General features: G+C 39.3%; 1 protein-coding gene across 1 annotated transcript; it reads left to right on the plus strand.

The window, feature by feature from the left end:
• The first annotated feature begins 561 nt into the window (after nucleotides 1-561).
• LOC138029523 (A disintegrin and metalloproteinase with thrombospondin motifs 6-like) lies at nucleotides 562-25,867 on the plus strand. The gene is made up of 26 exons (XM_068877234.1): nucleotides 562-626; nucleotides 2,134-2,165; nucleotides 4,669-5,000; nucleotides 6,199-6,403; nucleotides 7,385-7,527; nucleotides 7,820-7,906; nucleotides 8,680-8,813; nucleotides 9,357-9,370; nucleotides 10,359-10,467; nucleotides 11,749-11,880; nucleotides 12,723-12,879; nucleotides 13,067-13,162; nucleotides 13,686-13,825; nucleotides 13,972-14,038; nucleotides 14,707-14,791; nucleotides 15,351-15,481; nucleotides 16,180-16,303; nucleotides 16,603-16,692; nucleotides 17,875-18,032; nucleotides 20,242-20,368; nucleotides 20,645-20,786; nucleotides 21,124-21,331; nucleotides 21,583-21,751; nucleotides 22,361-22,633; nucleotides 23,422-23,754; nucleotides 25,683-25,867. Exons 1-25 carry the CDS (start codon nucleotides 562-564, stop codon nucleotides 23,727-23,729), a joined length of 3,528 nt encoding a protein of 1,175 aa, XP_068733335.1. The 3' UTR covers nucleotides 23,730-23,754; nucleotides 25,683-25,867.
• The last annotated feature ends 659 nt before the right edge of the window (nucleotides 25,868-26,526 follow it).

Below are 26,526 nucleotides of genomic sequence, written 5' to 3' on the forward strand. Positions count from 1 at the left end.
AGGATGTAATGATAACATTCACAGAAGGAGAAACAAATGACTTCAAGCATCCACTGAGAACAACATAAACGTAGGGAAGATGTCTCAAATCCTATTATTTAAGTCTCTAAAGCTTGTCCATTTAAAAGTTTTGCAAATCGGTTAGTATAAAAGGCAGACTGCGGACCGGGTTTTAAACGTGAACCAGGTATAAAACGCGGACCTGGTATAAAAGGTGGACTGCGGACTAGCTATGAAAAATCGGAGTACCAAAAAACGGAGTATAGAACAAAACTAGGAGTGTACTGGCCCAGATACAGAGGTATTGAGTCCTCTCATTCTGTGGCACAAAATATTGCTACGTACAAATAAATGCTCAGTTGCAACATCGACCGAGCTAGAGAAAGTAAGAGTATAGATTTTCTCAAAATTGTACTTTACTCCAAGAGTTTTAGACTAGAGGGAACGGAAAAACTGTTATGGGGAAGAATGGAAATATTTCAGGCACACACTTCAACTCTTCGTATATTTCCATCTTTATATTAAAGTCCTCTTACTGCTGTTGTCGTAGTTCGAGCCAGGATGGCCGGATGGATTCAACACAAAGGAAGAGTGGTTTGGCTTGTCACGCAATCTTTACTGCCAAAGTATGCGTAAGAAGCTGAAGTCGGTAGTGAGTACGCGTAATTTACTAAATCAGGGCATGGACTATAACAGCTATTCTCTTGGTCGAGTGCTGTTCAAAGATAGACCCGTGTGACACCGAGGTGAACAAAAACTAAGTATCACAATGGCATCTCCCACTGAAGTCCTTCAAATTTCTCGATTTCTAAATATAAAGCTGGTGTCTTAGCTCTGAAGAAACGTCAGCTAACATCTATCAAGTGTCAGTTAAGGACGTGACAATTATGGTCGAAACATTATTTCCACCATTTCCATTTCAGACTTTAATTCATGTCGTCAGCCTGTTGCCATTTCGTTAATTGCTCTGTGCCTTTTCCACAGTGTTTTCTACTTAGTCCGTGTTTTGTACCTGGTTCGCAGCTTTCAGTTCGTGTTTTACACCCGGTCCGCAGTCCGGGTCCGCATTCTTCCTTTTATACTAGGGAGCTTAAGATCTACGACGACGACGTCGTCGAAAACGCCAGAAAACAATAATATCATTGGTTAAAAGAGCATAAATAATCGTGCTGCACGTGCGGCACGGATTTGAGCTCATATTTTTGCGGTTCTCTGCATGACGACGACGTGAAATCACTAAATTTTAGGTTTTGACGACAACGTGAGCATACAACAGAGAATCTTTCATTCTCGGTTTTCACTCTGAAATCGCTCGTACCAATTTATTTTTGGGATACTTCGTCCATATTGTAGGAGGTGAACGAGATGGAATAATCGCGAAAGACTTATAATAGAGCAAAGTTTTATTTTGAGGTGACGTTTTCGTTGACGTCGCCGTCGTAGATCTTTAGGTCCCTACTAACTGTTTTGCAACTTCTCCGTTTTCTATTTGTCTCTTGGGCGTGTTTTTGTGTATGTGTTAATTCTTGCCGTACTTAAGTAAATTATTTTCTCTTTAATGTATGTAGTATCTTTAAGTAGCGTAGCTTTGTTACAATATATTTATACAGTAAAAACCTTGCATATAAACTCAACCTTGAAATAACTTCCCCGTCCTTTCTGCTCCCTCGCATGCACGATAATGTCCCGCGCTGTCCTGTTGTCAAGTGATTACACGATGGCATCACTAAATCTTTGCTGACCATTAGGCCATTTAAGCCCCTGGCTTTGGCTCTGATCCCGTGATTCAGTTTTCGAATTTTTTAATGAAGTCATGTGAAAATAAATAAATAAATAAAAAATAATAATAAGAGAAAAGGTCTCTGAACCAATGGTATGGACACCTTTAACATCAAGTGGATTCTGTCTTCAGGCCCTATATTTTCGTAATTTGTTTGAACCTTCGCTCGCTTCGGCCGAACTGAAACCCTTGAACATGAAACAACAGATGTGAGTTCTATTGACATGTGGAAAATGCATGTGTACGCTAAATTTAAGTTTAGTTAGTTGTTGGTCCAGAGTTGGTTTATTTTTCAATATGGTGTTCTTTTTTTGCAGCGACTTCATCATTTCATGTCAAGAAAGGAACTAAAGCGGTTTTTTTGCTGTGGACAATTCGCTTAACGGTATACTTTGATCTCTTTATTGATAATCGATGGTTTACACGAAGAACCAAGCCCGTCAATAAGCGACTTAGCCAGTCCACATCCATCCAGAAGCAAAATTAGGCGTTCATTCTTCTCATGCCAAGACAAATGCCACATGATTCCTTTTTTGGGGCAACTAATACATTATTCTTTCTAACAACAGCGTAAAGAAGTAAATAAAACTCTGCCCCTTTCGAACGCTTTTTTTTCTCTAACCAAAATCTAGCTCATTAATTTAGTCTTAGATCAATGGTTCCTCTTTCATGAAGTGGACTTTTGAAATCATAGAGTTCGTATTAATAATATGGGATGAATCCTTCGCGGCGACGAGTTAAGCAATTATTGCGATTGTCGGTGCATACCTCCAAATGAATTCGAATCATTGGAGAGTTTTAGTATCGGGTTCGCCTGAAGCGGCACACAAGAATTCGCGCTGCTTGGATTTCATAAAATCATAAAAATCCTCTTATTTTAACTTATCGATCTTGCTTCTTGCTTCTTGCTTCTTAAAAAAGTAGCTTGATGTCTGGAGCTAACAGACAAGAAATTCACTAAAACGGAAGGTTTCTTCCATTTTTGGCATTGCGCAAATTTTGGTGGCAGTAGGCAGTTATTACAACGTCTCCTGGGATTGCCTTAGCAGAAAACAATGGACAAAAACAAACCACCAATCAACGATGGACCATAACCCCCAAAACAACGGGAAATTTCAGTCCGACGTTTGCCGTTCGCCGTAAACGCGGTGTTAAATCTCTCTTTTAATGGTTGAGAATCGACGCAAGGGAACACCATGCAGGCAACACGATTTTCAATTCAATTCTTTATTCACACTATCAGAAGCATTTACACACAATGTCTATTATAAATAATAGAATAAGAGAAGAACGATATTAGGCCATAATATAGTTAGTTAATAGGTGTGCTGTTTCCAAAGGAGCAGAGCTTTCTAGTTGGAAACCGCTATAGCTAAGTAAATAAGTAATGGCAGCATAAGCATAGAAAACTAAAAAAATACCTTAACGGTTAATGTTAATTAAGTAGGGTAAGTAAAGTAATTTATTATTTCTTAAAGTTTAAAAGCAGGAGGGAGTCAGATTATTTTACTCAGCAGCAAGCCAGCAGTACACTCAACTTTGATTAATCAAAAGACGACATTTCCATCTCTGCTTTCAGCTGTATTACGCATCCCCTCTCAACAACAAAAATAGGCATGCATTGCGTACGTGTGGTGGTGCAGTAACACGTCGCTTTATTCCATAATTGTCAACTGAGCTGTGTTTTCTCTTTCAGGAAATTCAAAGGTTATCTTTGCGCAATATGCAGTTCTAATAGTACACAATATTGTTTTGGTACCGTATATCATTATAGTGCTATGGTAGATGCCTTAGGTAACCCAGAGAGATTGAAGAAAATAAAAGGGAATCGTGAAACATTGGCTTCGAGGCTGACATGCTGATCATTTTCAACTTTTTTTTCACCACAAGTGTAAGCATGCAGTCTGAGCGTCTGAAAGCTTTCTACGACAAAAGTTCACTGAAGTTAAGCCTTGTCAGTAAGTGTCGATCGACAATAAAATATTTTGTCATCAGCAACAAAGTTTGCGACATGAAAACAACTTGAACCGAGAATATAAATAGTTACCATGAGGGAAAAACATTTGAGAAGATTTTTGCTAAGTTCAATTTTTCGATTGTACTTTTGGCTGCACATGTGAATCGCAAAATCGAAAGTGACATCAAATTCAGCGGGCGCCGTGATCAAGTTACCTTGCGTGTTTACTCGCGAGACAGGATACATCTGTGTCAAAATGATGGCAAGACACCGGGTTTTTGTTTTTGTTAGATTGTTTTTTTCTTTCAAGTGTTAAAATGTGCGAATTCAACACAAAGATCACAATCGCCCAACTATCGAGGTTGACCATTGTTTCTACAAAGTCAAAATTTACTCTCTTAGACGAGGTTATCTATCACCAGGTAATTCCATCGTTTTGGAAATAGCAGTGGCTTTATCATTCATCAGTGTCACAATTCTTGCCGATTTGGGGGCTCATTTTGTTGAAACTCAAGCACGCTTCCAACAAATCTGTTTATTTTTTTATTTATGCACGCGCTGCGGGCCTATTGGCACCACGGATTTACACTCCTACAGCCCGGAGACATAGACAAAGTGTGTACTGTACTTATATATCACAAAAAGGCAACCCCGCGGCTCAGTTTCCTAGCACAGATAACAATAAACATGGTGCGGATGAGGTAAAACTATAAAATTCAAAGGAATGATTAACGTCTTCATCGTACGCGAATCCAAGACAGTTCCAAACCAATTATGGGTTCCACTTGGCATCCTAACGTCACGATAACTCATTTAGTCAAATTACTTTTTTATCTCTACAGTTGTTTGAATGCTCAGCTGTGTGTTACATAAGTGTAATCCTACGTTTTCAGAATCAATAATCAAGTTTTTCTACCACATTTTTTTTCAGTTCCGGAATACAATGTCACAATACCTTATCGAGTAACCGAAAAAGGCGAATTTCAATCATATTTCCTTGGACCGGAAAAAACGAAGCGTACTATGATTGAAAATGAAGCAAATCATGATGAGGTCCAGTACAAAATCGACGCTTTACATGAACACTTCCACATTCATGTTAGACGAAACACAAAGTTTATGGCGCATGGTCTCAAGTTGGAAACACGTGACCAATATGGTAGACGAATCAGAAGAGCACTTTCAAAAACTACCCATTACTTGGTTGGAAAACTCTTGCCAGATCCAAACTCTTTAGTGGCCCTGAGCATTAGCGACGGAATGGTAAGATAGTACCTGAGCTCTGGAGTTTTTTACGTGTTTTTATTTTGTATCATACTTTCTCTAACTTCCCGTTCAAAAACACCATTTTCAACTTTGATGCAAAACGCTATGCCAGTGTATCAAAAATCGCCGACATTGACATAATTTCAGAATGGCTTGGTAACGAACAAAGACAAACAAAGACTCGTTACCAAGCCACCAACAAAGACTCGTAACCAAGCGAAAACTCAACGGTCGCTGTGAGGTGTTGAGCGTTAAAAAGGCGCTCTTTCATCGTTTTATCGATTCGTTTAGGACACTAACAGCTGCCTGACGTCGCTGGCAGGGCTTCAACTGCGCAGCTAGCGGATTGAAATGAAAGAAAATCGTTTGCACTTGAATTCTACGGTGGAATTTTAACGGTGGGAACATTTTAACCAGGAATATTTGACTGAATTTGGTGGGCTCGTGAGAAATGAGTGTTCAGAATTGGTATTTTTACTAAAACCGTTGACAAATGAGGAACTGATAATGGCTTAGCTCGCGTCGAATCTGGAAAAAAGCTACACAGGAAGGAAGAGCAAGGGAGAGAGGGCTCCGGGGGGGGGGGGGGGAATTTTTGGAGGGTCAAGTTATTGAAATTTATATTTGATTAGTATTTCGGCTAAGCTAACAGGAAGATAAGTCAAAAGTATATTAGGTCTTTGTCGGACGGTGTAGTTGCGGTGACGAAGTGACGACACGCCTAGCACAACCTCGGGGTTGGTATAGCGACCGATCTGGAAAGATCACAGTACTGAGCTCTGTCGTACTGCCAGTATTGATAAGAGTGTTTGTTAGGTTGTCTTCAAAACAGAAAGGCTATCAGCTTCACGTATTGAACGAAAAAATCCAAATCCTGGGGGTGCAGGGATGGCGCAGTGGTGAGAGCACTCGCCTCCCAACAATGTGGCCCAGGTTCGATTCCTAGATCCAGAGTCATATGTGGGTTGAGTTTGTTGGTTCTCTACTCTGCACCGAGAGGTTTTCTCCGGGTACTCCGGTTTCCCCTCTCCTCAAAAACCAACATTTGACTTGTTGTGTAAATTGTTAATTTCACTTTACAGTGTTCCCAATTAGTGCTCCAGCGCTAAATCTACCAGACACTTAAATAAAGTTCCTTTCCTTTCCTTTCCTTTTTCCTCGTTTTCATACGCGACATATTTTCTCATCTTGGCAGACTGGTTTCCTGAAACGGTCAAACGATACGTTTGTGATTTACGCTTTGCCTCCGCATCTGGCTAAACACGCCAACGGTACGCATGGAGGAAAACCGCATCTTATTTACAGGAAAAGAGTGACGGAACGCGAAACCTGTGAAAACGTGCTCAGCTCATCACAGTATAAAAAGGTGCCTCTACTTATGCAGACGAAAAGGAACGTAAGTAAAAGGAAAATAAGAGGTTTTCTAAACTGATACACAGTTTCGAAGAAGTGACTGGAATGTTATTTCATTCCCGGTGATGAAGCCCACACACTACGAAATATCTCGCCGTCGCGTCAATCGATTGTAAGCTTCTTTTTTTTTAGCCATGTCCACATTTTGTTCCTGTTACTAAGTAAGTCTGTTTGAGCAGTCGTAGCTCAACTGATTGGAGCGCGCCTATCGGAGCAAGAGGTCCCCAGTTAGATTCCCGCTGACTTCAGCGTCTGTTTCGACTTTCCTCTGATCCGTGTAGCTATAGCTTTAAATACCCGTAAAATAGAGCACTGACGGAGGGAGGGGGGTAAAGGGTGCACCGTCGGCTTCCATTGATACCAGCCTCGTAGCTGAAGGAACTACCGACGTTCAATAAAGAGAATTTTTAATGTTATTCTTGCGATCTCTTGGTACTTTTTCGAAGATCTTTGCAAACTATACCTATTGCTCTTCTAGAATTTCTTTGCTTTCGCTAACGCTGTATGTTGGCATAATATCATATGTTTCTGACCAGGCTTTGTACAGCGTAAGCTGGCTTTCGTGTAGAGTGCTGCCTTGATGAACATATAGGTTTTCTCTCACTTTTACCAAACCATGGAAAGTAAGCTGAAAACATCGTTTGTAATTGAGTGTTTCTGGATCGAAATTAAAACAGGATAAGCTCCAAGTGTGAAACCATACACACTTACGAGCAGTGAATTCCTATGATTTCATGTGAATCTTCAGAAACTTAGGTCGTTTCATCTCGTTCACATAACCTTCCTTGAAATAGTTGTTTTCTGTTTACAAACGTTGACATCAAATTGATTTTCAAATTTGCCAAGTAGAGAACAAGCAAACTAGGTTTAGACGATGGTAACATCCATATATATCGCTTCAACAAACACTATTCAAAACTCATAGACACGACGTATTCAAGATAAACTGAATGTGTTCTACTTTGCAGATAGAGACAAAAGACCCCGACAGTTACTCACGAGAGCAGGATTGATTACTAAATATCTGGAAGTGGCATTATTGGCAGACGAGCAAGTGGTTGCAAGTCATGGAGAAAAGGCGGAAGAATTCCTTCTCCTTATTGCTAGTATTGTACGGCAGATAAGTAATACTAAAACAAGAATAATAACTATATCTCGTGTTCATTAATTATTCACAGGGTTTCCGGCCAACCAATAGGTACACTGGAACGATATCCGTTTTTGATTCGACTGGGTAAAGTTAACGAGTTCTAGTCAATATAAGGATTGAGCAACGGGAAATCCCAAACAATCCGGCAAGATATATATAAAAAAAAAAAAACAAGAACATTTACACAATTGCTCAGGCAGCTGTTTCCATGAACGCACATCATTGTCTAATTGATGTTCGTTGACTTTCACAGGTAAATGCAATTTTTCAGGACAGAACAGCTGGTGATATCAGGATCAATTACGTCGTATCACGTCTTATTTTTATCACAAACAAAGAGGTATACAGAAATAAGTTCAATATGATAACCCTGGTTCTTATTACATTGGCAAAAGATATCGACAATCTCCGGGAAGTAATGTTCGCACGATCGACGTAATCTTCAGCAGGATGCCTGAAATGTACGTCTCTCTGGTATGATTTGATTCGGGCCCCATTAATGAAATCCTATGCCAATTGCACTAAATTACATTAAACGAGTAATAAAACATGAAAAATGCAGGAAACAAATATATATATATATATATAAACTCAACAAGTAAAAGTAGGAAGTCACCATACAAATTCGAAAGAGCGTTTTGAGCGCGACGCTTTTCTGGCGGAAACGCTTGTATATATCGCTTCTGATTAAGCCACAAACGACCCTACAAGCTTCACAGCTTTAAATACTTAAAATTCCAAATTAAAGGCTATCTATCTACCAATAGATTTATCAATATTGGATTATTCTTCGTTTCATCAGCTCGGGTAGATAAAAAGCATTTCCCTTTAAACTGATTAGACGAAGCGCATCATGTGATAAAAAAACGGTGTCCACTTAAACCAAATCTGCATGTGTAGCTCAGCGAAGCCAAAAGAAACTAGGGCTTTTTACTCAATCAACTAAATAAACATGGACCGATGTAGTCAACAGGTCATATGCAATCGTAAAATTAAAAAACAATACACAATTTAAAACCCTTCATCTGTTAGCTTTTAAGAAAAGCAACAGTACAGTGCAGTAGAAATCAATGCAGGGCTGTAAGATTTGTCTCCTCTCTTTTTCCTTATTAGCTCGGTATAGACCCTTCCGATTCACGTATTTCACATGTCAAGGTAGTGCAAAAACTCGGTACTTGGGCTCGAGCCAATAACAGAGATAACCAGTCCGATCCACTGCAATTCGATGTTGCATCTCTCATCCGCAGGTAAGATGAAAGGGTTAACCATTACATTACATCACAAATGCGTGTTGTACATTGGGGAGGTTGGTACATTGGCGCTCATTGGTGATTCCAAAGTTTTGAAAGAGATTGCAAGTTGGTGTTGCTACTTGCGTGTTCAGTTGTCGGTGTACTGTTTTGATCTCATATCCCCACTACACACCAAATACTCAGCAACCGAAGCGAGTTGCGGCGAGAAGACAACTGACACTTGACGCAAGATCAATAATAAAAATATAACCATATGTCAATGGGTACCCTGCCTCTCACACTGAGATGGTGGTAATACAACTACTGTTGATATCGTTTTGGTGTAAGGGGTGTCCACGTGATTGTTGCTGTTTTTCTGTTTTCCGATTTGTTTGTTTTTGCTTTGTCGAGAAATATGTCAAATGCCCACTTCGTACAAGCTATGGCACAATAGGCCCTCGTGCGCCAAATAAAATGAGTGCATATACTGCATCAATATAACAACACTTTATTTTACTAAAGTTTTGTCGTATTTTCTGTTCTTTTTTTTCCCTACAGTGGTCCAATCGGAGGTAAGATTGATTGTTTTTGCAAGGTTAGGTTACAGGATCTGACTATTTTCAACGTAGCATAATGTATAAGGGAGATTTGTCTGGATAATTTAAGCAATTGTCGCTTAATGTATAGACACTTGGGATTACAAGTGACTTCAATGCTATGGTGCTTTAACAATACTTAAATTGGTGAGCTCTATACTCCACTCCAAAGTGGAACACCTTAAAGCATCGATGTAAATTTTGTATAATTAAGCTTTTTTACAAAGGTTTCTATGGTATGCTTCCACAAGCTTTAGCTGAACAGTTGATAACCCACAGCAACAGATCTGTTTAAAAAATGAAGAATGGGTTGATAACTCCGAGTTTTTCGTCAAAAATACGGTCAACTCCATTGCCTATAGAGGGGCTGTGCTCTGGAACGCCATAGGTCGTTCAAAATGTTTTATTTTAGACTACACGGACATGAAATCCTTTTTGAAAAATGTCGTTACATGTTAGGCTTTTAACGATTTTAATTTCAACGTTTTAGCCCCGCAAATAATCAACAACAGATCTAAGAATTTCATATTTTGAATTGTCCTCTTAAATTCTTTAAATGCCTATTTTATTATGAATGATTTTAATTTATTCCCTTGAATGTAGTTTTAATATTTTTTTAGCATTTATTTTATCACTAATCGTTAATTTTGTACACGACCAAACAAGCTTTTAGCTTTGAATTTAATATCGTGTATAAATAAAGATTGTATCTCTATTCGTATTTACCAGAGGGTTGAAACGTGTAACGGCCCCTTGTGTGTTGGGAAACAAGCTTCTGAATATTCGATTTGCTAAGTACCATATTTGGAACAACAAGAGCGGGGGGTTTCCAAATATGGTACTTAGCACTGAAACATTCAACCAATCAGTTCGCACTGAATATTCGGAAGCTGTGAACGCGCGTTACACGTTTCAACTCTTATGGGTTTCTGTATTTACCTATTCAACCTCTTATTACTAACAGGCGTTGCACCGGTATTAAGCAATATCTGCTATCGTAAAGATCTTGTCAATGTGCAAGGTGACAATGGATTGCAGACTGCTTATTTGATTGCACACGAAACTGGTCACAAGTAAGTAAAGAATGCTTACGTTATCACTCACAAACAATACCGAGTTTTGGGTATAAATGTTTGCCAGTAAAATCGGTTGTCAGGTTGAATCCGTTTTTACATATGTTACATTGGTGATCCTCAGTTTACCTAGGTTGAATACACACTCAGACAAACTGAAGAAACTTTCTTTGGAGCCTAAATTAAGCCTAGAGACAAATTAGGGTCAGGTTAGGGTTAGTTTTGGTCACTTAACATGGATATCAATTGACTTATACAAAAGCAAATAATGAAAAGAACTGTGGTGGGATTGGGCATCTTCGTCGTTGTAGTGTGTTGGTGAAAACAGAGGACTAGAGATCTGGAAGGTGCGAGTTCGAGTATCGGTAATTGCATAGGACAGGTCTTTGTTCCCTTACTATGTTGTATAAAGGACCTTTAGATTATAGGACAAGAATGACTACGAGTATGAGATTTTCTCACAAAACAACAGCGCGCGCCCGCAAACCAGCGTCATTTTGCGGGGAAAAACGTGGTACCGTCGTCATTTTGGTACGAGGTTTTGCAAAAACGTCGTCCTGTCAAAACAAGTCAACAACACGGGTTTTTTTGGCATTTTTCTATCAGCAAAAAGGCTCAGTTACCAGCAATAAGAATAACTGAACAACCTCATTAGTATACTGCTAACAAAGAGTAAGATTGATCGTACGGGTTATAAATTTTGTAAGTATTCTCGCCAAAAACTGGCAGTCAAAATTCGTACTCGTTCTCGTTCTCGTCCTGGAATCTAAGGGTTCCTAAAGTTGAGACTGAATGGATAAGTGTATGAATACAGAAACCGATAAGGTGATACGAAACATTAAGAAGATGTGTTGAAATGCGTAAGACGGAGCTTGAATGAAGGTATAGGTGGTTTCAGTCCTTTGTGGGGGCTGATAGCTGCTTTAAATTAAGGTAGAGAGCACATTCAACCTAGATAAAATGACGATCACCAATTTAACCTAAGTAAAAACTGATTCAACCTGAGACCGGATTTGACCGACAACATAAATGCTGTTGCTTAAATAAATAAAAAATCCCCCCATTCTGAACAATGCTTCCCTGCAGAACTTAGTGCGTATGTTGCTGCCCAGCGCATCACTTGAATATTTCATTTTAAAACCCACACTGCAAGGTCTAAAGAAATCCCGAGAAAGCACTATATCAGTACAATGTACTAATTAACACGAATATCGTAACTAAATGTTCCTTCTTGCATGGGTGAAAACAGAAACTACATCCAAAATATCTAACCTTTCACAGCCTTCATCTCAATCACGATGGGAGCGAGTCGTGCCCTAACTATGTAAACATCATGTCATCGGTTCAAACGTCGGGACCAAAGTCTCTCGAGTGGTCTTCGTGCAGCAGGCGAGGTCTGCAATACTTCTTATCGTAAGTTTAAGTTTTATTTATTGTTGCATCGTTATCCTTCGGCAGCCCCCTCAGTGAGTTTCATGCTGTCCAATTTGAAAATAATCAGTGAACAAAAAGAACTCCAAAATTGCGCCTTATCCCGAACGTCGCTTGTGAATGCATGCACGTAGCTTTTAAGGGACAAGATATTGTCCTCAGGAATGGACAGCAGGCTGTCTTGCATTTTGTATGAGGTGATCGATGAGGGGAAAATACACGGCTATTTGCCAGTAGGATTCAAGAGCTGCGGCTTGGATATTTGCCCGATGGCGTTGCCTTCCCGTGGTTCTTGGCCTCCTTGGCTCGATAACGAACTCGGCTGCCATCTGCTTCTCCCGCTCGTAAACCTCTGTCCAAACTAAAGGATCGGCTCTCTCAGTTTTTATGATATTTATGAGTACACACACATTTAAATAGTTTCGGCTTTATTTTAAAACAACCACGCGAGATTAAATAAATTTATAAATTTCCTTTCTTGATCTTTTCCTAAAAAAAGCGAAGTCAAAAGAGAAATCATTCACCGGGAAAAAAGTTTGGATAATTATGTCCAAAAGTTTGTAAATCCGGGCTTACTGGCTTAAAGGCTCCTACGCCCCTGACATATCAAAGAAACAGCTCTCGTAAGTAGTTTCAAGACACGGGGCGACTGAACCCATTACCTCCCTCAATCAAACTCTCTTGCTGTTGTCGGCGGAATGAAATTTGAACTGAGGTCGTGCATAAAGGAAACGAGAGGTGAATACTCATGCGTCGTTAAGATCAGACGTTTTGAATTGGCTTACGAGTCTGAGATGACAATGTGTTTATTATCAAAATTACAGGAGCAACGAGTCTTGGTGTCTTGATGATCCACCATCCCCAACGCGTCCAACATCTTCTCCATCAACTCTAACCAAGCTCCCAGGTCAACTAGTGGACGCGGACAAACAGTGCCTTAACCAGTATGGGACTGGGTATAGTCGATGTGTTCAGAGGGAGGTATGTTAGGATAGTCGAAAAGGAATTACAATTTATTTTTGACTTTTGACCATATAATGATAACAGAGAAGCGTCGAGACGCCTCATTTTTTGCCTTTTTGACATTTTTTAACTTTGATTTTTTTACCTACCTATTGTTTACTAAATTTAATGCTATTTACCTCCATTCGATTCCGTTTAATGTTAGGGCTCATGTGAAGCTCTTTATTGCACACAAGACGGGTATAGATGCAAGTCACGTTTATCAAGACCACTGGAGGGAACAGCTTGTGGAAAGAGGAAAGTAAGACCTGGGTTTTAGTTACCAAGAGATTCACATTTCTGTTGCATGTGAAGAGAAGAAAAATGGAAAGGTTTTGCGAATACGCTGAAGATGTAGATCTTATTTTATGCACAAAAGTGGCTATGTCGTTGTTGGCGTCTGAAGTAAGACTACTTTTGTGTTAATTATTAAACAAGACAATGGAGCGGTAAAGAGAGATGAGACAGCTTTTTATCATTATACCCTTGCTCCGAGTTATTAAAAAAATCAGTTAAATGCTACAATGGATTGTGGCTAACTTCGTAGCAGACTTTGAATTCGTCTGTGTACTCTCGTTTTCTAATGATAGAGAATACACGAAATTTCATAAATTTGAACTGCGAATATTTAATAATTTCAAGACAGAATGATAAATACTGAGTCTCAAACAAACCTGAAAAAAAAATAAAGGTATCAACGGGATTTACTCTTTGAGATAAGAATAAGCAGCTATGATTATCAACATTTTAACAAAATACTTTCCGTTTGAATTGTCCATTGTAAGTGGTGCATTAGAGGATCATGTGTTGATAATGGCTTACCGAAGATCCATGGAGGTTGGAGTGAATGGTCCGAATTCACTGAGTGTTCCCCACCATGTGACGGAGGCTTGCGTCATCGACACAGAAGTTGTACCAACCCACAGTAAGTAGTAATTCCTTTATACTAACTTGAAAGGGATCAGTTGAGTACTGTTCTACTGTCAAGTAGTTTTTCCTTGCATGCGTTCACGGGCGAATGGACGTCTTGCATAAATAGGCCATATTTATCTGTCTTTTCGTTCTCCTTAGACCTCAGAATGACGGTGAAGGATGTGTTGGCGAGTCCAAAGCATTTTGGGAAATATGCAACGCCAACGTAAGTAACAGGAAAATCCTCTGTTTTAGCGGGAGACTGACGAAAAAGGCTCTCACTTGCTTCCTGGAAAATAAGTATCAACTGGTTACTGACCATGGTTTTTGCTTCAGGCCGGAGGCTCAGTGGGCTTTTCATTGATTAAAAATGGCATACATTTCCAGTTTTTCTTTTCCAACTCACTGACCTCTCGTAAACTGATGGACAACCAAATGAAACTTGAAATCGTCATAACATGTGGTCTTTTTTTGTTATCATTCCTAAACAGCCCCATTTTAAAGGCAATCTTGGTTAATTTTACTGCGAATTTAAGAAAGATCCGTGTTCTCTCCAGTCTCAGGAACGGGGCTTGAAATATTCTTCGGGAAGCATGCCGCAAGACTCCCTTCAAAAAAGGCGGGGGTGTCCGTTATACTTTTCGAACAAATCCGGAAACTTGGAAAACTATTAAAAACCCTGGGTAAACTCAACACTGTCCAAAACTTGTGATAAAGAATTATAATACATCTAAAATAATCACAGCCAATTACAAAACTAAATGTTAAAAATTCGAAGAAACGGACGAAGAAAAAATGTCAGAAATTAAATGTGTATGTTACTCATATGATACTAAGATATGCTTTTCAAAGAATACGACAACACGCCCTTTTTACACTCGTTTCAACTTTCAGGTGACTTGTCCAGAAAGTCAGACTGAGATGCGTGATCAGCAGTGTAGGCAATTTGATGAAAATTTCGCCTTTCATCAAGTTCAAGGTATGATACACTTGAAATAAACGTTACGAAAAGGTCACCTTTATTAGGATACCTCACAACTCAATATAACCTTAAATTGTATTGTCCTCCTCTATCGGGGATTTTTCAAATGATCACGTTTTTTTATTTCATTAGCAAAACGCTATCGTTTTCAAATCAGTCAGCAGAAAATAAAGTATTGAAAGTGCATTGCATAATGAGCTTACTCTGAAAATTTGAACTCGATAAACCAGATAATCTCTGACCAATGATATGACGCCTTGAAAATTCCAAATTTTACAAATCTATGGGCTCATTAGCGTTTTTGCCACCAAAGAATTTATTAGTTTTTGATGGGAAGTAACTGGCTCGTTATCAACATGTAAACAGTTACGCCCGTAAAGATTCCCTTCTTCGCATAGGACGCAGCTACTCGGTCTGCGTTGTGGTTACATGTTTATTGCGCCGCCAGCTTTGAAAACAACTGTTGACAATAATTAAGACCGTCTTATAAGCATAACAATGAAAATTATGATGATGATATTTTGACAGTGTTCTTTTATTTGTTACACAAACTTAGGAGCCAATCCTTGCCATCTAGCTTGTAAATTAGCAAATACATACAGTTTCTATGGCAATGTCAAGGACGGAGCCCGTTGCAATCGTTTGGATGCTTCCGTCTATGACGTCTGCCTGGATGGAGAATGCCAGGTACGAAATTTGTAAAGATATAGAGACTCCACCCGGGATCCTGGAAGGACATCTACAATACTTCTCAGGTCCAGATCGACGAGCGATACTTCTTGATCGTAGGCCTTGATAGTGAAAATTTTAATCGATACATGGTAGCGATTTTAAGTTTCACTTTCTCTAGTATCGAGCCTTTCAAAATCAGAATATTATTTAAGCTTTTATGCCCAAGCCGTTTTATGTCCCATTGAATACCCTCGTAACAGGGCTAGCTCCGTTTCCTTACGTGCCCACTAAGACAGCAGACATTATCTTTGAAACACACATCGAAACGTTAAAATTTCCTAGGAAGTGAAAATGGCATACATATAACCCCCAAAAGATCTGGTTCCCCTAACATCAATCAGCCTCAATAAGTGCCGAGTCAAACTGTTAACTACATGTAGCCCTTCGATCGCTCAACCACTTGGGGAGCTGAGCTTTTAAATCCGGTCCATATTTATACAGGAATATATGTTTCAAAGTCCTGTAGATTTGTTTCCATTGCTTGCATTTGATCGAAAACCTAAGACCTTCTCTACCAAGGTTAAGTCAACAAGCACGAGGTCGACGCCTATACGAATGCGCTTGGTGTCTTCTATCCGAGAATCCAATTGACGTAATTAGAACTGTTACGTTTAATAATGATTCATTGGGCTTCCCCACTTATCATTTAACAGGAAGTGGGATGTGATCACGTGCTTTGGTCCGGAAAATTCAGGGACCGATGCGGACTTTGTGATGGTAACGGAAACTCGTGTACTGTGATAGCTTCATATTACACCAAAGTCCTCTCAAGATACGGTAAGAAAAACCTTTCTACGACATAAAGTGGACATTTGTTCATCCTGTTAATCATTTACAAGTGACATCCAATAGAAACGTAGTGCGCAGGTCACATGCAGATCTAATCGCATTCAATAATATGACCATTCTGTAACATGAATTTCACAAGCCAGCTACAGCTTTCTATATTACAAACCCCAACTGAGATCTATCACTACTATTGTATGATCACTCACTTAATAAACGAAAACTGAAAGTAGAAATCCTTAGTATCATGTTGAAAAAAAGGCAAATTAAAATTTTACATACTCTTTCAGGTTATCATGCAGTGGATACCATTGTTGTTCTACCTGTGGGCAGTACTCATGTTGTGTTCGAGGAGAAAACAGCCACTTATAATTTGCTCGGTGATCGTTTGTTTAATGCTTACATTATAGAATAAAATAAAATCAAAGTGAAAAAGAAGTCAAAAACGAGGCCAAAATACATACACAGCCACTGACAAGTGATCGCACAGCTAAGTACTTAAATCAGAAAACAAATTAAAGTTTCACTCGATTCTTAGGTGTCTTTTAATCCATATAGGAAAGTCTCTTCGCATGACATCTCAAAGCTCTATCCTTAACCAAGGTAACATCACGAAATTGTCTCAAAAAATTTGAGAATGGGAAGTCTTTTTAATAGAAAGTCGGACCTTAAGGCCGGTTTACACGGTACGATTTGTTGGCCGGTTTTGTAGGACCGATAAATCGTACCGTGTAAATTGTGTAAAACGTGTAATTTTTCCCCAAAAGATATTCCCGTTGTCCTTTTAATATCTGCTATTTTGAACGCCTTAAATTGTAAAGGCTGGTTTTCACTAGCGACGGAGTCGGAGTCGTAATCAGAAGCACAGAACGATACGATCTAGTGAAAATCAATCTGTCGGAGTCGGAACCAGAACACCGACCCCGCTTATGACTCAGTCGCTTATGATCCTGTGAAAACTGCTGCATTGTCGGAGTCGCAAGCGGAAACGGAAGAATATACCAATCATAATACTCGATTCCAAGCATTGTGATTGGTTGGTTCTTTCGCTTCTGCTTCCGACTCCGACAATCTAGTTTTCACTGGATCTTAAGCGACGGAGTCATAAGCGGAGTCGGAAGAAAATGGGAACGTTCTGATTCTTCTGACTCCGATTCCGTCGAGCTTATGACTCTTATGACTACGATCTTTGATTTTCACTAGGTCATAAGCGCTCTTACGACTCCGACCAGCCTTAAGTATTTATGCGCATCACCCACTCACATACCCTTTGATTGACATGGCGCTTTCTTTCGGAGTGTCAGCCCGACTTAGAAAAAGCTGTTGCACTGCAACAGATTTTTTGAATCGGACGGATTTTTATTTCCATGAATCAGTCGTTCATCGGCTGTCAAAATACAAGCAAGATTTGCGCTCCGACGCCGTCGGGCCCATAAAGCGGGCCGATAAAGCGGGCCGACAAATCGTACCGAGTAAACCGGCCTTTACTTTTCTGATGGGTTTAGTTGTGGCAGTCATATACGTTCAGTGAGGAACATAAACCTTTTGATTGACATTCTTAGGAGTTCAAGATGAAAATGGAACAAATCTGATCCCCATTCCCAGCTGGTGGGGCAAGGTATTCTACGCTGCTGGAACCAAAATAACTTACATCAATAACGTTAAATTTCCGGACCGCATTGAAATTGATGGACCAATCAACACGATTCTGAAAATAGTGGTAAGTGATAGTTCGTCCTGCATAGAAAAGCACTCGCGACGTAAACACCTGATAGATGATCACATATTTTTTCGGAGCGGAAGGGGAATATGGAGTTTTCTTATATACGGTACCAATGCTTTCAGTAAGATTTGAAGTAAGTTTCTCCCTTTAATTAGTACCTGCCGGAGCTAATAAACGGGGCCGAAGGCCCCCTTTGTTCTAGGGAGGCCTGGGGGTATGCTCACCAAGAACAGTTTTGAAGTCCGGAAGCTCGGAAACACGTTTTCCAGTGATTTGAGGCAAAATATTAAGACCCAAGCATCCATTACTTTTAACGCCTGAAAGTATTTCATATAGTTCAAGGTGGTTAATGTGTTAATTATGTGTCCTAATCTCTTGTATATTATACACTATAAAATACTTAACTGATTGCTTTCGTGAGCTTTTTTAATTTGTAAAAGCAGAAAGAAACGACAGCATGGACTGCTGCTGCTTCATCGTGGAACTGAAGATGCATAACTGGTTCAACGACTACGAAAACTTATTGCGCGATTTCTTAACGATTTTTCAATTAATACTCCTTTCGATTCGACCGCGATGTCGGTTCGCTTTGTTTAAGAGGTAGCATGAAAACGAGTCTTCTTAACATCATGTAATGTGCGCTGGAGTGTGACCTTTAGTGATGATGCTTTTCGCAAACGACTACTTGTGCCTTTTTCAATGGTAAAATCAAAGAGTAGTGTATAAATGAACTATTTGGTGGGTTTTTCCAACGTTTTTAATAGCTTTTCAATAATAAATAACCATTTAATAGGGTGAATTATTTGACTCCATACGAGCACATTAAAGCAGAAATACAGCCGGCGATTTGCAAGAGGGCACCCGCTGGAACTCCGGCGAGAGCCGGGTCTTACTGAAAGCACTGCGGTACACCTTTCGATGTTTTCATCCTGGCCTCTCTTTCCTCTCATTTTCTCTTAATTTTGCCCTCTTTACCTTCCGATCTTTTCCCGCCTATTTCACCAATCTCTACCCTCTCCTAACTTACCACTCTAATTAATTTTCATCCATCTTTTAGCCCCTCATGCACTTTTCTTTCATTTTTCGCTCATCCTTTACAACTCATTTTATTTGAAATTGAATTTAATGTAATCAAAGTTCCACATACATTACATTCAAATAAGAATCCAATGAATCTGAACTAGGCCTAAAACAGAGGACACCAAAATTCTTCTTCACATTCACATGCTCTAACATAATTCCCCGAAGGAAATAATCCCTATCAAGTACCGACTTGATATTAGCCATCCTCAGGACCTTACAATTTGGGATATTAAATTCTATTCCCCAGGTACAAGACCATTTGAAAAACTCAGTCATTCAAATCGTCCTCTAGAATATCACCATGTCCAAGGACTAAGCGAAAGCACTTAGAGTCATCAACAAAGAGGGGAATAGATATTTCCTAAGTTGGAGATTACACTTGGCTTGTCATTAATGAAAATTAAAAAAAAGGGGGCCCCAAAATTAACTCTGGAGCCTCCACATATTACAGGGAGAAAAGTTTGATATTTCCTACTGCATGTTTATACTCCAATTCTTCTCCTCACTTCACATTTTTTACCAATTAAAGTACGGTGCCTACTAATTCAAAGGTATTTTGCCGCGGTTTATGATTATGCGGGAAATGTAGATCTTAACAAGTGTTATTGAAATTAAAAAAGAAAATTGGGGGTATTTTTCAAAGATAATTCATGAACAATAATTGTAAAAACCTTTAAAATACAAAGCCATGTATGGCGTTCTTTCTCAAATTGAAGCTTAATTATCTCTGAAAAATACATGGTTATCCCCAATTTTCTTTTTGGATACCAATAGTACTTACTAAGATCAACTCTCTCTGCATAATTTTAAACCGCGCAAAAATATCCCTGTACTGTATTAGTATGCATCACCGATAGGAAATCCGAGTATCTCGAGATGCGCAGAACGTATGCGCAATAAGAAAAACCAACGATGAACATGTCTCTACCTTTGTCTCGGACGTTAGAAAGTTCGCGAAACTGCCTGATTGGTTGTTTTAAACTTCGGAATTGAAGAGGACCCTTAATCCCGGCTGTCTCACACCATCATGAGAAATTGCTTAAAAAATCGTGTTAAATCAACTTCTCTATAAAGCTATATTTTTCATGACTAAAATCAACTTCTTTTCTTAATTGTTTTTCAGTTTGTCCAAGTATGGGAGCAAAACGTTGGAATAAAATATCATTATCTGAGGCCTCTTGAGGCTGGAGTAGCCTCGCTTCCACTCACGTGTACCTGGAGGATGAACAATTGGACGAATTGTCTCGAAGGTTATCATCGTCTCTGCCACGATTCCACTATCATTTTATCAAATTTCTTTTAAAACTGAGAAGATTCCGGCTCCACTGTAACTGCTAAAAAACGTGTCAAACACTAAAGGAGAGATGTTTAGGATTACTTCAATTGCAAAGTACTTTCGACATCATCTAAATCTTAGACCTTTTGCTAAGTACCACTAGTTCTTTGTATAGTAGCTATAATGAATATTGCAACAAAGGAACTACTTTTCCAACACCTTTATCATTAGCCATATCACTATTTCACAGGTCAGCAAAAGCGGGATGTATTCTGCTTGCGAACTGACAACGACACTGGTGAAGAATATCAATCCTATGCAAGTGAGAACTGCTGTGGCAAAAAATCAAAACCGGATACTGTCAAACTTTGCCCTTTGCTCCTCGAATATAGGTGAGTACATGACCTGTGGCACTATCTATGACTTCACAGACGATTTAAGTTTTAGTTTTTTAAGGCTGTTGCTTCTGAGAGCAAGGGAAAATTAGAAACCAGTTTTTAATTTCAACTACGTTGTAGTGGTAAATGCAAAAATGTCATTCTTAACTTCCTACGCTAAAACTGTAGGCTCTTTTGTTACGACTCTATGGAATTTAAGTGGTCTAGCCCAATGAGAGACCCTGACATATTAACCATTAAGTTACTTTATCAAGCCATCGCGTCTACTTATGGTGTCTCATTTTAATATTTTTGTGTTCCTTTTTTGTTCAAATTGAAAAATGAACTACAGATGGCATTCAGAGTGGGAGGCATGCTCCAAGACATGCGGTAACGGTAGCCAATCAAAATCTATTGTTTGCCGCGCGAAGGTGGATGACACGCAGTACAAGAAAGACGAATCGGGAGCTTTGTGTAATTCAACACTTAAGCCTGTAGCTGAGTTTCGTCGCTGTAATGACATCAAATGCCCAGCCCAATGGACCACAACTTGGTCAGAGGTGAGTCAGTTCAGCAAACTCTTGCCACGTTTAGCATACACAATATGCTGCACCCTCACTTGCTGTAGCGCTGGGCTTGTGTCAGAACAGCCAGAAGAGGCCCAGGTGCCGAACCAGTTAGGAGACTGCATATATTTCATTATCATTACATTATATGACCAGAATTAGTTATCATCTAGCTATGTGTGTTTGGAGGCCAGAGTTTCCTTGGTTTAATTGCACTATTTTTGAAATCTTATCTCACGACGCAGTGCTCGCAATTATGCTTACCCGGAGAGAGAACCACCATATCTAGATGCTTAACAACTAATGAAGCGGGCGAAAGAGAGGACGTAGCAGACATACAATGCGAATATGAACCCAGGCCCCTTCCCAGAACTGAGCCGTGCAATAACGACAATACTTCAGACCCTTGTCAAGGTAAGAGCTGAACAAATGAGCCAACATATTTGCTGGGAATTTTGTCAACTTTGTGATTCCATCTATGTCGAATTGGCAGAGTCCATTGCGGAATCATTTTTCAACCTTTAAGTACAATTGCTGATGTGATACGTGCACACTTTCTGGCAGGTAACGAACTACGTCATAGAGTGTCAAAAAAGCAATTGCTACGCCCGGGGGTTGGCTTGAAAATCTAGCGCCACTTTTTCAACAGAATGCGCGCGGAATTAGCACGTGAGCATTTTCCTGCGCTTTCAACAAGTTGCAATTCTTCGAGTTCGGGTTGTGATTAATCAGAGTGCTACCTTAATTCTAGTTTCACGAGATCCATGTCTTGGCACTGACTCACTCTGTTTTGAGGTGGTTATAACACAGAGGCACTTATTGAATTTTCAATATGGTCGTCATCTGATGGTTACCAATTCCGTACAAATTCATACAATGCGATAGTTTCTCTCCGGCCGACTGGAATGAATAATCGTCTGGACTACTTTCCACTGTCAAACGATTCACTTTGCCGTGACGAATAATGTTTCGATAAAATGTCTTTCACTTTAATTTTAACTTTGTAAAGATTTTTTTTTCCAGCGTATGAAATAGGCTGTTTTAGGAGCCCCGAGGACCTATTCTCAGAAACGCTAGGTGACTTTACACAAGCAAACAACCCAACTCATGCTTTAAGGCAATGCAAAGAGTTGACCCGCAGAAAGAACTACAATGTATTTGCGCTTGGTCATGACGGTTTATGCATGTCAGGAGCAGACGCGCAAGAAACATACTATCTCTATCAGCCTCCTAACAGGAAAACAAGGTGCTCAAACGGAATCGGTAGTGGAGATACAAGTGTCGTCTACTCGTTCGGTAATTTCCACAATATTCCTCAATAATTCTTTCTTTTTTTTGGTCTGAATTTCCATTAGGGAGATTGGGAAGCCCCAAACGCCCGGCCAGACCGACACACACGAAACAGCTAAGGAAAAAATACTGCCTTTGAAACTTGAACGGCATCTTTGAACGGTTAAATCTTCTATTCTCAAAAAATAACTAACCCATAGAGCCTGTCTAAGAGGGGACAGGTATGGTGCACTTAAAACAGCACCAGTCTCCCGCCACTTCCCAGGTTCAAATCCTAGAGGTGACCTTATAAGTTAGTTGAGTTTGTATTGGTTCTCAGGAGCCCTACTGCGAGGATTTTCCTCCGAGAACCCTGGTTTTCGTCTATCCACAAAATCATCAAATTGCCTACCTCAGTGGGAGATATGAGGCCGAATGCTCTCGATTGGCATAATTCACTAGCTTCGGTAGCTTTTCATCCATTCAGACATAATATTTTTAAATTAAGTAACAAAGTATCACAAAACACAGATGGGAACCGTCACACTGTTCAAATAGAGTATGAGACGAAGTTCTCATAGTTCGAGGTCTAAAATCTTTTTATCTCAATACACCGTGGCTGTGAAGGTCACTCTTTGTGTGCTCAATTGTCGATTCTCCTTGAAATTTATCCCTGAATGCTCAATGCTCAATTTGAAAACCGCCTGAATTAAAATTTTGATCGGCTTATCTTGCAAACAATGAAGAAAAGAGCATTGAAATTATTATTTTCATTTTTGCCATACTTGGTAAGATTACGTTTGATTATTTTATAGATGCACCACCCGAATTAGAAGCCGTTGGCTGCTATAAAGATAGATCAACGGACCGTGCGATGTCTACTCTGTATGCCAATTTCCGGCCGTTTAAGGACTGGGACAACCTGAACGCAACTATTCAGCAATGCGCATTTGTGGCACGTGATATAGGCTATGAGTACTTTGGTGTTCAATATTACGGCGAATGCTGGTCTTCTTTTGACGCTGCACTGACCTATGATAAGCATGGGTTGCAAAGAGATGAAATAAAGTGTTGGAGCAATGTTGGGGGTAGTTACACCAACTTTGTTTATCATATTCTTTAGAGAAGCAACACCCACAATCAATTAGGTACGTGATGTATTGTCTGACCAACCAAGGGTACATTCTTTTGAAACTATTATTATTGTTTAACTTACTACAAAAACCACTGATCTGTGGAATGGGTGAGAGTTTACGTGTGTCTGCCCCACTCGCTTTCGCTTGTAAATAGTTCAAAATCTTAAGAAGAGTTTTGGTAGAACTAAGAGCATATGGAAGGCTCTATAATCGTGGAAAAGCTCTCGGAGGAGACTTGAGAATGAAGATTATACAAGACATTATCGGAAAGGGGGGATACTTCACCACACGTTTCTTCGAAGGAAGTTTTTTCTACGATAGCCAGAGAAAACAGAGATAATATATTTTGGAAAACGTGTTTTTCCATTGGTGCGGTCGTTATAGTACACCTTAAGCCCGTGGGAAAGGATTTTCATCAAAATTGTCAACGAAAGTGGGCGGGGCAGTGACACGGTGATTCGGGCCCATTCCACAGATCGGTGGTTTTCGTAGTATTGCTCTTATTGTGGTTTAGGCCTAAAGAATGAAGTAAGGTTCTCCACTAGCACGTGTTTCTCGAAGGAAAAATTACATATAAAACTGAATAGTTATTGCAGATAATGAGAAGGGGTGCGTTTTGTTTAAAGGCTAGCCGTGTAGGACTTCTATTTCAAAAGACCGAGATAACTATTACAGAGTAATTTTAAGAGCACCTTCCTTCATTTCCTTTCCTTTCCACGCAGGGAAAGAGATCAACTTTGAGAAGCTGAGAACTAATTGAAGTCGCACCGTTTCTCACTATTTCGTTCATTTTTTCCGAAAAATAAAAAAAAATAAAAAAACAGTAGAACGCCATTTCGCCAGTTCATTTCAAAAATTGAATGTCTCAAAAGAAGAGGTATACCAGACATAACAAATTTTCCATTTACGAAATGGTCTCAAGAGAATGTTCCCCTAGTTTTAAAATGCGACTCAGTTTCCTATGATGGATGATCCTATGCTTCAAGTGAAAACTTTCCCACCGATACTTAAATCATGTCACACTCAACACAACTTGAGAAATGTTGAGAATTTCTTTGAGCATTCAAACATACACCAAGAAAATCGTATAGCAAGTGTCATTCCTATGAATTGCACATGCATCGAGGCAAACAAAGTACAGTACAGTGTTATATCATCTTCCAAGCAGCTAAAAACCATATGGACTTCGGTTTTTGATGCAAAGGAGTTCTTCGGCGGTACTGTACAACACTTTTCAACATAAATCTGTGATGAGTAGCCGAACTTTGACAAAACTTTACTAGAAAAGTGTTAAAGTAAAAAAAAAAAAAAAAAAGACAGCTAAACGTCAGTTAAAAATGAACACTTGTCCGTCTTTTAATCCATTGGTCCTGCACATTGTTTCAATAATAGGTAACAGTAAAGCCTGGTTTTCAATAGCGACGCAAGCCCAAGCACGAGCTTAAGTTGCTTATGCAAGTGAAAATCAACGTCGGCATAAGCAGCAAAATCAAACACGGCATCCGCCATTTTGTTCAAATGCTCAGACGCGGGGAATCTGGAACGAGTGCTTTGATTGAACAGACGTAGCAAATTTCCTTTTGCTTATGCTACGTTTCGTTTTTCACAAGACGCAAGCGAAAGCACGAGGAAAAGGAAAAGTTTTGATCCTTGTGCTTAAGCTTGCGTCAACCCCGTTTTCACGGTGAAATAAGCGCTCTAACGCTAACTTGCACTTGTGCTTGCCCAGTGAAAACCAAGCTTAAATGTGGAAAAACTGTCAGGAGTCTGATTGTCACACTTGATAGGCGATTTCACCTCGAGTGTGGAACTTCCTGACATGCAATCACTTTTTTTTTAGAAACGTGATAAGTTGTTCTCTTATCTCAAGTTTTCTTCTGTCACCATTTAAAATTTCAAAAACTGTTTTTGATTTGACTTTTTAAATCGTCTCTTTGCAGGTTGCCATTGGCTTGATTTGCAGCGGATAATTAACGTGGAAAGATGTTTAAACAATTACGAATAGCACGCGCTTGTCTTTTCAAGTGTTAAAAATTTAAATACAATTGATTTAAAATAAGTTGAGAGAAACATTTTGTGAAATATTTATTGCAAAGCCATTCAAATGAGAATGAATAAATTTTTGGAACCGAGCATAATATTGTGACCTTCAAGTGTTTGCTCCGAATTGAAAATACTATTGTGCGCAAGCGTTTAGCACCCTTGTTCTCCCAATTACTGAATTGAATTGTGCTCCCTCTCTTGACTTCTCCTTAAGGTAAGATATATCTATACTGCTTTATAAACTGAAGGTGCGTTTGTTGGCTTCAAAAGGAGGTTCTGTTTGAGTCACTGAACTGTTAACGTTTTGGCCGTTCATAAATTGCTAATAGTTTCTTCGAAACACATCGTTTTAAGATAAAAACTAGCAATAAAAATCTACGTTTCGATCTCGCTGAGATCATTTTCAAGTTTAAAAAACAAATAAATAAAACTTTGCATATAAGTAAAATCACACGTGAGAATATGAAAAGCGATAAAAATGTGGAAATATGTACCAAGCGTTACAAAAGGTAAGTCCGCGCAACGTTATTTTTATAGCTCGGAGTACTTCATATATTCTTTTGCAAAGCTTTTTGTCCTATTGTTATCTAGCCTTTTTTTAGTTTTTATCGCTTACCTTTTGTAACGCTTAGTACATATTTCCACATTTTTATCGCTTTTCATATCCTCACGAGTGATTTTACTACTTATATGCAAAGTTTTATTTATTTATTTTTTAAACTTGAAAATGATCTCAGCGAG

The sequence above is a fragment of the Montipora capricornis genome, chromosome 13 (genome assembly GCF_036669925.1).
Source record: "Montipora capricornis isolate CH-2021 chromosome 13, ASM3666992v2, whole genome shotgun sequence".
NCBI lineage: Eukaryota > Metazoa > Cnidaria > Anthozoa > Scleractinia > Acroporidae > Montipora > Montipora capricornis.

What these genes read in the sequence shown, in the direction of transcription:
- LOC138029523 (XM_068877234.1), top strand. Translation starts at nt 562, where the DNA reads ATGGCCGGATGGATTCAACACAAAGGAAGAGTGGTTTGGCTTGTCACG. An exon ending in GCAGACGAAAAGGAACGTAA is followed by an intron (nt 6,404 to 7,384) that starts GTAAAAGGAAAA and finishes TCTACTTTGCAG; the next exon opens with ATAGAGACAAAAGACCCCGA. An exon ending in CAGCTTGTGGAAAGAGGAAA is followed by an intron (nt 13,163 to 13,685) that starts GTAAGACCTGGG and finishes GTCCATTGTAAG; the next exon opens with TGGTGCATTAGAGGATCATG.